Source organism: Salvelinus alpinus, chromosome 9 (assembly GCF_045679555.1).
Source record: "Salvelinus alpinus chromosome 9, SLU_Salpinus.1, whole genome shotgun sequence".
Classification (NCBI taxonomy): Eukaryota; Metazoa; Chordata; class Actinopteri; order Salmoniformes; family Salmonidae; genus Salvelinus; species Salvelinus alpinus.
Window position 1 is genome coordinate 47,169,467 of NC_092094.1, and position 13,153 is coordinate 47,182,619.

Consider the following 13,153-nt stretch of genomic DNA (forward strand, 5'->3'; position numbering starts at 1 on the left):
AAGATGGGACTACGATCAGGGAACAGGCTATTTATCTGTTTGTATTATGTTTCTCAAGGTGACTGTGTTGAGGTCATTATGAGAAGTCTAGTGTATCCTCGTTATGTCCCCTCTGGTTGAGTTCTACGACGGACCCATTCCCATCAAGGTCACCTTTTGCTCACCTCAATGACAACAAGGAGCAGTTCCTGGCTGAGACATGTGCCAAGTTTGGAAAGGTGGAGATCTTCACCAGCACTAGGAAGGCTAAGGACACGGTCAAACACCTGCATAACATCTCATGGGCAACATTGTTCACACTCAGCTGGATATCAAAAGGCAGGACTTGGCTTTATGTCTGTGTGGTTTGAGTGTTGGGACTTTTTTATTTTATTAATATTGACGCACAGAGGAGTTTTATGGAGACATGAGAAATTATTGTACTCAATATTCCGGGCCTTTGTCAGGGAGGTGGGCCTTGGTCAGGGAGGTGAACAAGAACCCGAGAGTCACCCTGACAAAGCTCCAGAGTCCCTTTGTGGAGATGGGAGAACCTTCCAGAAGGACAACCATCTCTGCAGCACTCTACCAATCAGGCCTTTATGGTAGAGTGGCCAGACAGAAGCCACTCCTCAGTAAAAGGCACATGACAGCTTGCTTGAAGTTTGCCAGTCAGGATCGAGGGAAAGATGAAGGGAGCAAAGTAAAGAGAGATCCTTGATGAAAACCTGCTCAGGACCTCAGACTAGGGCAAAGGTTCACATCCAACAGGACAACGACCCTAAGCACACAGCCAAGACAACGCAGGAGTGGCTTCGGAACAAGTCTCTTAATCTCCTTGAGTGGCCCAGCCAGAGCCCGGACTTGAACACGATCAAACATCTCTGGAGACCTGAAAATAGCTGTGCAGCGACACTCCCCATCCAGCCTGAGAGGACCTGCAGACAAGAATGGGGGAAACCCCCCAAAGTGTGCCAAGCTTGTAGCATCATACCCAAGAAGACTCAAGGCTGTAATCGCTGCCAAAGGTGCTTCAGCAAAGTACCGAGTAAAGGGTCTGAATACTTATGTAAATGTGATATTTAAGTTTATAAAAACCTGTTTTTGCTTTGTCATTATGGGGTGTTGTGTGTTGAGGGCAAAAAACTATTTTATACATTTTAGAATAAGGCTGTTAACAAAATGTGGGAAAAGTCAAGTGTTCTGAATACTTTCCGAATGCACAGTAGATACGTTTCAACACAGATCCAGAAATTGCACGAGACTGAGAAAAACGAAGTACACCATTTATTTCCATCGCTTTTCCCAACCTATTTGAAAGCTTCTAAAACGCAGCAATCACCTTGGTGGAGGATGAGGTTCATTACCATCTCAGAAGTTTTCAGGAGAGTCAAACCAAAACCTTGTAGACGCTTCGTGCAAATGCCAATTTTGGTTCAGTATTAACTTTTGTATGGAGGTATTTAGAGATTCAGCACATAAAAGTAATGGTTTGTAAAAACAAAAACGGGAAGATATTTATATTTTGGCTGGTGCATATGAACACTGACCTGGAAAAAATATTATTTTCATTTCAGCAGGAAGGAGAGAATAATACGTTTGGGAATCGTAACAGAGGTACACGAAGTAACAGAAAAGAAACAAGCGCAGCACAAAACCTAAATGATTCCTATGAGCCTATTTGTGTGATTCTGTATTAGTTATTTTTTGTAGTGAAATGTAACGCGGGACACGTTCGTAGTGTCAATCATGAGTGGATTACAATAAAAGTTCCTTGCCGCAGAAGCTGCTTTAAGAGCTTCCATGAGTCAATGACTGGCAAAAAGCACACTGATCTACCCATGGGAGTCTTTTTCTTCCCCGTCACTGAATAAGCACATCGTTGGAACACAACTAAGACACCAAACTGTTAATCTTATAATAAATTCAATTTTGAAATTGTGCAAAGATAACAACAGTGAACATACTAGCATTGAAAACATTTGAGTCAATTGTGGCTTACAAGTCTAATAAGTGGACTCTATATGAAAAAATTACTTTGCTAAACTTGGATCGCTTTAAGAAAAACAAAAGGTACAAAAAAGTAGGGTAGGAAAATAGTGTTATCTTGCATCAAACAACAATAATGACATGAGGATCCCGTCCGTTTTGTTTCTTATATCTCCCTTTCTTTACCGACAGTAACATTTAACAGTAACGCACCAATAAAATATATCCCAACTAAAATTGCACATGGTTAATCCAGCAGATACCGTACTACTTGAACCTGCTGTTATAGAGCGTCTTTAGGCTGTCATAGGCGTGACATAGCAGCAATGTACAGTATTATTCCATCGGGCTAAATGTCCAGAACGTTGGAGACATAAATGTAATGTTAAGAGCTGATAAGTGTATACGACTATTCTTGAGGACAGAATCATATCAATATTACAAAACTTGTTTCTATCTGGACATTGCACCACCCTGAACAGACCCCAGGTGTCGTTGGTGGTAATAATACCTTCTAGTGTCATATACAGCGGTAGTCAGCCTAAGCATAACAGCTTATTACCATTAACAGTTATGACTTTTCTATTTATTTAACTAGGCAAGTCGGTTAAGAACAAATTCTCATTTACAATGACGGCCTATCCCGGCCAAACCCTAACGACGCTGGGCCAATTGTGTGCCGCCCTATGGGACTCCCAATCACGGCCAGTTGTGATACAGCCTGGAATCGAACCAGGGTCTGTAGTGACGCCTCAAGCACTGAGATGCAATGCCTTAGACCGCTGCGCCACTCGGGAGCCCTTATAACAGATTATATAATTTATGTCATGCTTTTAACGACGATGTGAGCGTTCTATGACAGAGTTCCAGGAAAGTGTTAACAGAGATACCCTACAGAGGGTATGTGAAAAAACATGACAGATTAAATGAACAAGGTATTGCACAGATTAATAAAAAGGCAACAATAAATATATACCCAATTCATAGAACATTTACATTACAATTTTAGTCAGGTTTTGGAAGATTTTAGGATCAGTTTAGTGTCAGGTGTGCTCAGGTGGAGGGGGAGGAAAGACTTAACTAGTCATCCCATTCGTCGTCATCTTCAAAATCCTCTTCGTCATCATCATCATCTTCATCTAGGAAATGACAAAACAAATTTGTAAACAAAGCATAGAGATGTACATCTTTATTTTGAGGGAAACTGGCAATAACACAATTCAGTACTTAAATTATTGGCAAACTGGCAATAACACAATTGAGTACTTAAATTCAGCGTCTTGACAACTGCTCACCAATGCCTGCTCGGCACAAGACTTTATTCGGACGTTAAATTAAAGCCTATTAAAGCAAGTACTCAGATCTCAGGCAAGGTTATTCCTCAAGCGAGTGCTGTGAACTGAATCACTTCCATCACACTGACAGTAGGCACCTACCTGAGGAGTGGATGGCTTTGCTCCTCTTCTGCATTACTTCCATAAGTGCCCCCACTATGCCTGCCGAGGGTGCTGGTGTAGGGGAGCCAGAGTCTGGGCCGTCTGGTACCTGACGCACGCGCACACACACACACACACACACACACACACAGTTACAAACATGGAAATGCACACAAACATACACAGGCAAAGATGGTACACTTACAGTTTTGAGCTGGATGCCCTGCCGTATCTGGTCGAGCAGCGCATCGCGCCCCACAGTGGTGGCCGGTGTCTTGGAGGCCGGTGCCTCCACCTTCTTCAGCTGGGTGCCCCCACGGATCTGCTCCAGCAGGGCCAACTTACCCCCCGAGCCCTGGGGTGAGCGGGACAACGGCACACCACAGTCCAACTCTGGAGGGGGCAGGGGTCCAGGTGGGGGTGGTGGAGGTGGTGGTGGAGGGGCTCCCCCACAACCGGAGGGTGGTGGTGCTGGTGGGGGAGGTGGTGGTGGGGCCTGGGGTGCTGTGCTGGCATGCAAGGGTGGAGGAGGAGGTGGTGGTGGCTGGTGGTGGCCCCCTCTGGTGGGGGGCGGGGGTGGAGGGGGTGCTCCTAGGGCACCAGGCCTGGAGGGTGGGGGTGGGGGAGGGGCCGAGGTGGGGGCCCGTGAGGGTGGAGGTGGCGGGGCACCCCGGCCACCTCGCAATGGTGGTGGTGGGGGAGCTGGGCCCGAGCTGTGGGGTGGTGGAGGGGGAGGTGGGCCTCCCCGAGAGGGAGGGGGTGGTGGGGCTGTGTGGGACAGAGAGGGAAAGAGAGAGAAATCCGTTAAGGAGTCGCAATATTCCATCCAGCAGGGTTCAAATTACTGGGGTGCACAAGAGTACTGCACGGTCCCAATACAAATCACAGTTCTTTCACTTAATAAGCACTGAAAATAAATGTTGTTTCCAATTATACAGTGGGGAGAACAAGTATTTGATACACTGCCGATTTTGCAGGTTTTCCTACTTACAAAGCATGTAGAGGTCTGTAATTTTTATCATAGGTACACTTCAACTATGAGAGACGGAATCTAAAACAAAAATCCAGAAAATCACATTGTATGATTTTTAAGTAATTAATTTGCATTTTATTGCATGACATAAGTATTTGATACATCAGAAAAGCAGAACTTAATATTTGGTACAGAAACCTTTGTTTGCAATTACAGAGATCATACGTTTCCTGTAGTTCTTGACTAGGTTTGCACACACTGCAGCAGGGATTTTGGCCCACTCCTCCCTACAGATCTTCTCCAGATCCTTCAGGTTTTGGGGCTGTCGCTGGGCAATACGGAGTTTCAGCTCCCTCCAAAGATTTTCTATTGGGTTCAGGTCTGGAGACTGGCTAGGCCACTCCAGGACCTTGAGATGCTTCTTACGGAGCCACTCCTTAGTTGCCATGGCTGTGTGCTTCGTGTCGTTGTCATGCTGGAAGACCCAGCCACGACCCATCTTCAATGCTCTTACTGAGGGAAGGAGGTTGTTGGCCAAGATCTCGCGATACATGGCCCCATCCATCCTCCCCTCAATACGGTGCAGTCGTCCTGTCCCCTTTGCAGAAAAGCATCCCCAAAGAATGATGTTTCCACCTCCATGCTTCACGGTTGGGATGGTGTTCTTGGGGTTGTACTCATACTTCTTCTTCCTCCAAACACGGCGAGTGGAGTTAGACCAAAAAGCTCTATTTTTGTCTCATCAGACCACATGACCTTCTCCCATTCCTCCTCTGGATCATCCAGATGGTCATTGGCAAACTTCAGACAGGCCTGGACATGCACTGGCTTAAGCAGGGGGACCTTGCGTGCGCTGCAGGATTTTAATCCATGACGGCGTAGTGTGTTACTAATGGTTTTCTTTGAGACTGTGGTCCCAGCTCTCTTCAGGTCATTGACCAGGTCCTGCCGTGTAGTTCTGGGCTGATCCCTCACCTTCCTCATGATCATTGATGCCCCACGAGGTGAAATCTTGCATGGAGCCCCAGACCGAGGGTGATTGACCGTCATCTTGAACTTCTTCCATTTTCTAATAATTGCGCCAACAGTTGTTTCCTTCTCACCAAGCTGCTTGCCTATTGTCCTGTAGCACATCCCAGCCTTGTGCAGGTCTACAATTTTATCCCTGATGTCCTTACACAGCTCTCTGGTCTTGGCCATTGTGGAGAGGTTGGAATCTGTTTGATTGAGTGTGTGGACAGGTGTCTTTTATACAGGTAACGAGTTCAAACAGGTGCAGTTAATACAGGTAATGAGTGGAGAACAGGAGGGCTTCTTAAAGAAAAACTAACAGGTCTGTGAGAGCCGGAATTCTTACTGGTTGGTAGGTGATCAAATACTTATGTCATGCAATAAAATGCAAATTAATTATTTAAAAATCATACAATGTGAGTTTCTGGATTTTTGTTTTAGATTCCGTCTCTCACAGTTGAAGTGTACCTATGATAAAAATTACAGACCTCTACATGCTTTGTAAGTAGGAAAACCTGCAAAATCGGCAGTGTATCAAATACTTGTTCTCCCCACTGTAGGTTACAACTTGTAAGTCGCTCTGGATAAGAGCGTTTGCTAAATGACTTAAATGTAAATGTAAATGTTACCCCCCAAGAGTTAATGTGTCATCCAAACCCTGTCATCCAGATACTGTTTCAAATCACTCCAATACACAGTCAAAACAACTCCCAGCACAGCGATGTGGCATTTAACATCCAAAATCAAACAGTGCTAAAAACTAAACACTCTACCACAATTCTCCAATCCATGCTTGATTTTCTGAGTCGAGTAGTAGAATACCTGGATCCCCATTAAGATTTTTTTAAATGAGTTATACTTCTGGCACGTTGAACGTTCAAGAGCTCAGAAATTCACTGAAATTCTGGCACCATTTTACATTATAGCCTTTCAACTCTGTTAATTAATAATTCAGACAAACCACAAGCTAGTTAGCTTCATCCGGTCAAGCATGTCAAAGCTCACAGTCAACACCTGAGGCAGAAACACACCAACCACAACTCTATGGAAACACAGTCAGTTACCCACCACACCACCTGCGCGGCCCTGGAAAAATACCACATAATTAATCCCCATCTGGCTTGCACCATCTCATTACCAGTGGAGTGCATTCTCAACAAGGAAGTTCATCACATTCACAGTGGGTGGAATCCTTAATACTTGAGATACACGGAACTCAGAGGGTGGTTCTGGTGAGCTCACCTTGCCTACGGAGCTCGTTCTTGACGGCCTCCACCCCTCCTTTCTTTTCGATGAAGTCGTAGATGACCTTGGAGGTCTCCTTGTCTTTGAGTTGAGCCTCTGAGATGCCACACATGTCAAACAGGTTCTTCAGCTCTGGGTCCAGGTTATTCAACTGGGACAGAGAAAGGGGGACAGAGAGAAAGACCTGTTCAGGACAATCCAAAAAAACAGACAGGCTAGCATCTGTGGTGTTTTGTAAAGGGCTAAAATGACGCTGTACAAACATGGCCTAAAATAAAAAAATGCAATGCCAATATCATTTAACTCAGAAAACTTCATATTGAGCACACAATAATCAAATGACCTTGTCAATCTTAGTGCCATTCTGCCTTCTGGTGGATTAAAAGGGGAATTGCACCTGGTGGTGCACACAATAACCCCACGCACACATCAAACTCCACAAAGAAATGGTACATTGAACACAAAATCAACATTTTGCAATGGCCATCTCAGTCTCTGGACTTGAAACCCATTGAACACCTGTGGTTTGAATTTAAGAAGTTAGGCCACAAGAGCAGACGAAGGATATCAAGGATCTGGAAAAATTCTGTATGGGAGGAATGGTCTAACCCTCCCAATGTGTTCTCCAATTTCATAAAACTTTTTTAGAAAAAGCCTCTGTCATTATCCTCTCAATGGGCGGGTGCTAGAGCCCCAATAAATTTGACCCATATATTTTTTGTATTACTTGTTAAACAAAATCTGTTAGTAATTGTATTAGTATAAAATAATATAATAGCTCAGTATTTGTATTATTCATTTTATAGTATTTTTTGCTCATCTTTATAAAAGGGTGCCAATAATTACAGACCTGGCTGTTTATTCAGTGTCTGCTAAATGGAATATTTATATTATACACAGTGTACAAAAATGCTGTTTCAATGACAGACTGACCAGGTGAAAGATGACTAGTTAAATCCACTTCAAATCAGTGTAGATGAAGGGCAGGAGACATGCTAAAGAAGGATTTTTAAGCCTTGAGACAATTGAGATATTGTGTACGTGTGCCATTCAGAGATTGAATGGGCAAGACAAAAAAGATTTAAGGGCTTTTGAATGGGGTATGGTAGTAGTACCGGTTTGTGTCTAGAACTGCAAAGTTGCTGGGTTTTTCAAGCTCAACAGTTTCCCGTATGTATCGAGAATGGTCCGCCACCCAAAGAACATCCAGACAACTTGACAACTGTGCAAAGCTTTGGAGTCAACATGGGCCAGCATCCCTGTGGAACTCTTTCGACACCTTGAAGAGTCCATGCCCCGATGAACTGAAGCTGTTCTGAGGGCAAACTAATTGCTCACAGCTGCACCTGCTTGCCAGACAGGCAGGTCTTGGCGGGGGAGCTGTGCTTTGATGAACGTTGGGCTTGTAGCCTTTGCAAGTATCCGCATTGTACTCACCATAATGGGGAAAGGTTGTCGTTCGCTGCTGGGTAGGGCAGCCGGCGACGAAGGCCGGTTGTAAGTGAGAATTTGGGGAACCAGATAAGATAGCGGGGTTGCTAGGAGTGCGAGCCATCACCCCAGGGTTTGCAAACAGAGCGTGCTGCGAGTGTAGTGCGCTCCTCTTACCTACGTAATTAATCACACCAAAACCTACGCTGATCAACCTGATTCAGAATATAGCCTGGTTGTTGTTCCTCTCCAGTTTGTAGCCTATTCAGTGCACCGTGTATTAGCCTGCCACTATCCCCTGCCAGTCTGCCTCCGACCGCCCCAACGGTGGTGGACATGCCCAGACCCCATGAGGGGGTCCCGTAAACTAGGAGAGCTGTTTTTAAATGTTACATTTAAAATGTTCAATGTTGTCTATGCCCTCTTTCATTGGCCTAGTCTTGTTAAATGTTTTTAGAATATATATATATTTTTAAATCAGTCAGCATCCACAGCGTGGGTTATGTGGAGCGAACAAAACGGGTATGTTCTATGACTTCACTATCAGGTGTGGGTCTCTGAACAGTGTGTAGGCTATTATGACCCTTGGGGTGCAGTGAATTTGCATGTTTGTACAATTGCATTTCATTAGGCTACAGTGAAGTAGTAGTAGAACCTTGGATGTTCAGTTCTCCCTAACCTTATTATCTCATCAGTGTTTGTAGTATCACTTTTTACCACGTTATCACACTTAAGCCTGTGTGCCTTACATCTTCTTCGGGTCATTGCAGCACTTCCGATTGGGTTATGGACAGATTATTATATCTTTTTTTTTTTTTAACATACAAAATATTTCCACATGACCTTCCCCTTGTACTGTACATTTTTTTTACATAATTACCCTCAAAATAATTTTCCACCAACAGGTTTCTGTGCCAATGCACAACACAACGCAATCCATGTCGGTATTGGTTAACACCACAATAAATAGACAAACAGAAAACAGATCCTTCCCTACCTTGTAGGCTTACCCAGTATCAAAGGCTTGGCAATCTCTGAATGTAATTAAACTTTTTGGTGTTTTGTAACAGTCTCTTTCCATTTGTCAAATTGCCTCTGCACAGCTTGGATTGCATATGCTACAGTAATACAAAGGACTGAATGCACGTCTAATTTATAAATCTGTATCTGGCTTTCACCTTATTTTTTAACATGGCTACATCTATGGGCTTTTATGTTTTTCTGTTGTGCGGTAGCCTATATCATAGGCTACGTATTGGATAACGGCACAATCAACTGGGCTTGGGCTCATAAAATGTATTCAATATATGGCTTATCAGGCTCAGGTAGCATCAGGCTTGCATTTTCATGCAGATCAAAGCTCTAATCAAATCCAGACATTAATATGCTTTAGAATGACTCTCCTGGTTTGGGCGGGAAATACTGGGTTACCCGGGAGCAATGTGATTATTCTCGGGATGGAACATTTGTAAAATACCGGGAAAATATTAAACCCTAGTCTGTAGCTTATTCTTTAGATGTTTGGGGCTGCTGGTGAACCATGTTATGCAGGCATAATCAGTGACACTGGACTGGCACACTTGCCATTCTTCAGGGTGTCTATAGGTTTCCATCCAATTGGCAACAGATTTTCATGTGAATATTCAAAAATCTGCATAAAACATGCACATTTTAATTTACCTGACATTTGAGAAATTTACCGGACATCCATATGCATTCAGAACCGACTTGGCACGGCCAGCGCCAACGAGGGATATTATCCAAATGAGCCACATTCACATGTCCCTAAAAACAGCCTATAACAAATTACAAAAACACTATTCCTAGTGTTTCGGTGTAGCATATGCAAAACTTTATAACCACATCCTATTGGTTTTTAGTCTACTTTCCTAAAACAATAATTGTCCACCTCAGGTTCAGCTCCTGGAGATTTGAGCACTAAATGCATCAGGACACTGCATGCATAGGCCTAGTTGTCCACTATGATACTAATATTAACCTCAAAGTCTAAGCCGTTGGGCCTTTACTACTATATCCCATAGAAATGCATTGAATAACACACTCAAAATGGCAAAAAAGACAGTAAAAATGTAATAAGGAATACGGTTTTGAAGTGTCTGTTCTTTATCTAGGAGATAAGAAAGCGAAGGAAATAGTTTTTTTGGACACATTTAAACCCTTATTTTTGTTGGCACAAAACTACCTCCGTACTTCCATTAATTTGTACAGGCTACCTTCAGACGAGTCCCGTGATCATTGTGTTCGTGAGTCATATAAGCTTGTAGGAGAAACAGTTCGAACGCTAAAAACGTTTACATGAGAAGAACGATTTTCAGGATGTCTCATGGTCTGACAAACACAGCTGTAGCTCGGCCACCTTCCACCACAGTTGCGGAAGGCCAACATAAGTGGATGTGGGGGATTGAGACGCAGGCCTTGCAAAAAAACTGATATCTCCATCTTAAAAAGTGACAGATTATGGGGATTTAAAAAAAAATTATGTTACTTAGATTGGGGAAAGTGGAAAAAGTAAGACACACAAATATCATACCCCCAAGACATGCTTACCCCTCACCACTACAACAAGTGGAGGTTAGCATATTTGGGGGGGTATGATATTTATGCCTCTAACTTTCTCACTCACCATTATTCACAATTATCCGTAATCATGGTAGCATTCACATATATATTTTTTTATTTACAATAAAGGTGACTCCAAAAGTACACAATATATTATCTACCATTAATATCTATTGGGTACAAAATACTCTGAAACACAACCAAAACAAACGGCAAATTCATCCAACAAATCTGTAGTCACAAGCTTGATGTAGTCATTGCCTACTAGGAATATGGGACTAAATACTTAACTTTTGACTACTTTGTCAAAAGTACATTTATCCCAATACTTTTGCTCCCCTAAAATGGGGGGACTATGTACAAAAAGTGCTGTAATTTCTAAACGGTTTACCCGATATGGATTAAAATACCATCAAGTTAAAGCTGATAGTCTGCACTTTAACCCCAGTCATTGTATCATTTCAAAGTGCTATGAGTACAGAGCCAAAACAACAAAAATTGTCACTGTCCCAATACTTTTATAGCTCACTGTATTTGGCGCATGGAGGTAGATGAGGAAATTTAGCTAGAATGGAAGAAATATAGTAAAACCTGCAAAGTAGCAAATGTAAACCCCAAAAATAAAAAGCACTACCCTTACCCACAAAAAACAACCCTCCAAAGCAATTTATTTTTGTCAACCCACTATTTTGAACCACACCTCCCCCATCAGTAAATTGCGATCTGTCCCTTACAGAGACTGCAGCAATTTAGTAGGTTGCCTAGCATTTTCCGCATGCGGTCTTACTAAATTGTGTCGTTAATAAAGATCATCGTTTGCTATATCTGTGTTGAGTTTTGGTGTCCTATTCTCTGATGTCGGAACATACCGGTCAAACAAAGGTGGCATCAAGCTACTCTGCTCAATCCAGTACTTGCCCCATGTCTCGGGTCATCGAACATGCTTTATTACATTACTTTGAGAAGTTCCATGGCACAGGTAGCCTAGGTCTACATCTATGCGTAAACAGGTGTTCAGCTTTGACAGGAGTGTGGAATGAAATAAACCAAAACGTGTTTCTCACAAGTGTAACAAAGGTTATCCACTCCGACAATGAGAACAGTAAATGACTAATAATATATTGAATGCATTATCAGAAATTACCGTAACTAAACAATTAGTAGATTAGAAATTATGGGAATGAACAGTAAATGTACTACTAGTGATATGTAATTGGGGAATTGATCGATTTTTAGTCTAAGGGCAAACAATTCACACAATAACGTTATGAAACAAGTGCACAAGAATTGGCGGGAGAGAGCGCATTCTGGAGAGAGATGTGCCTTGTGCATCTAAACTAGGGCTGGGCAGTATACTGTATTTTACTACATACTGGTATTGATGCATGCACAAGTTTGGGTTATTACATAAGAGGTATTTCGTTTTTATAGTTTACGTTGCTACTTGAGACGGCTATACACAATATTTTGGCCCTATCGCTCAGCCATACTCCCCTTCTTCTTGACTCAAGATTTTAAAACTATACTCAATAAAAACATTATCTTGACACATACTGTAGGCCTAACGAATACTCTTACAAACGGTGTCAGGTCCAATGAAGTAACCATTTATGGAAAACAAATGCAATTTCAAAACAAATGCAATTGCACTTATTTTCTCAATTTTACCAAATTGCTTGGCGTGCCAAGCAAATACCCCCGTGGAGCACCTAAAAGTAAATTCACACACTACGGAGACGGAATGTAAGTCAATGTAGTTTTTCATCAATAAAAGGGGTGGCTTCTCCAGTATTCTACGTAATTTTGTACCATCTGAAAATTGGGACACACTGTATTATTCCTTCCGCAGCCGTGGGGGCAGAGTCAAAGATATTTATAACTAACCCCAGATAGTTCATCTGTGTCTTTTCCAGTGGGAGCAAATGAAGCATAAATGGGCAGAACAAGCAGAGGTGGGCAAAGCCAAGCACGAGTAAGCATGTATTTGCATATTTCCGTTAGGGAAAGCCTCCTCTGTGAAGCGCAAGCTTTAGGAGGAGTGCAAACTGAATTCGACCTTGCACTCTTTCTAAACAACGCAACTTTTAAAAACTTTGGCAAAGCATCAACTCTATGAAACTAAGTGCACCATTTTTGTAAAACAGATTCTAGTTTTGGGAACAGAAAAATGTATTGAGATCAGATGTTTGCCCAGTGTCACCAAGTTCCATCCTCTCCCACTACCGGACTTCCTCTCACTAACATATGTGGTGATGAGATATCATTCTAAATGGATGCTTCAGCTTTATAGCCCCTGTGACGTGTCTGGTTTACCCCTTCTGTGGTGTCATCGCTTGGTTCCTTGATTTGATTTATAGGCTATATATCAAAAAGTAGCCGACTTTGCATTGTAAATCGCAGCAACTTTTCAAACAGTAAACCAAACAAGAATTAACCCAAAAAGGTATTTTGTTTAGAAGAAATAACTAGTGATTCCAGGCTATTGTGAAATAGTAGAACCTGCTCTAGC

General features: G+C 42.6%; 1 protein-coding gene across 2 annotated transcripts in view; it reads right to left on the reverse strand.

Moving 5' to 3' along the window:
* Positions 1–1,251: 1,251 nt before the first annotated feature.
* Positions 1,252–13,153, reverse strand: part of LOC139530236 (actin nucleation-promoting factor WASL-like) — a 28,313-nt gene continuing 16,411 nt past the window's right edge. For both annotated transcript variants that reach the window (XM_071326445.1, XM_071326444.1), the window contains 4 exons: positions 6,631–6,784; positions 3,610–4,172; positions 3,405–3,513; positions 1,252–3,107 (listed from right to left, as the gene is read on the reverse strand). In XM_071326445.1, the coding sequence (XP_071182546.1) occupies positions 3,049–3,107; positions 3,405–3,513; positions 3,610–4,172; positions 6,631–6,784 (885 nt within the window). In that variant the 3' untranslated portion in view covers positions 1,252–3,048. The remainder of the gene's footprint in view (positions 3,108–3,404; positions 3,514–3,609; positions 4,173–6,630; positions 6,785–13,153) is intronic.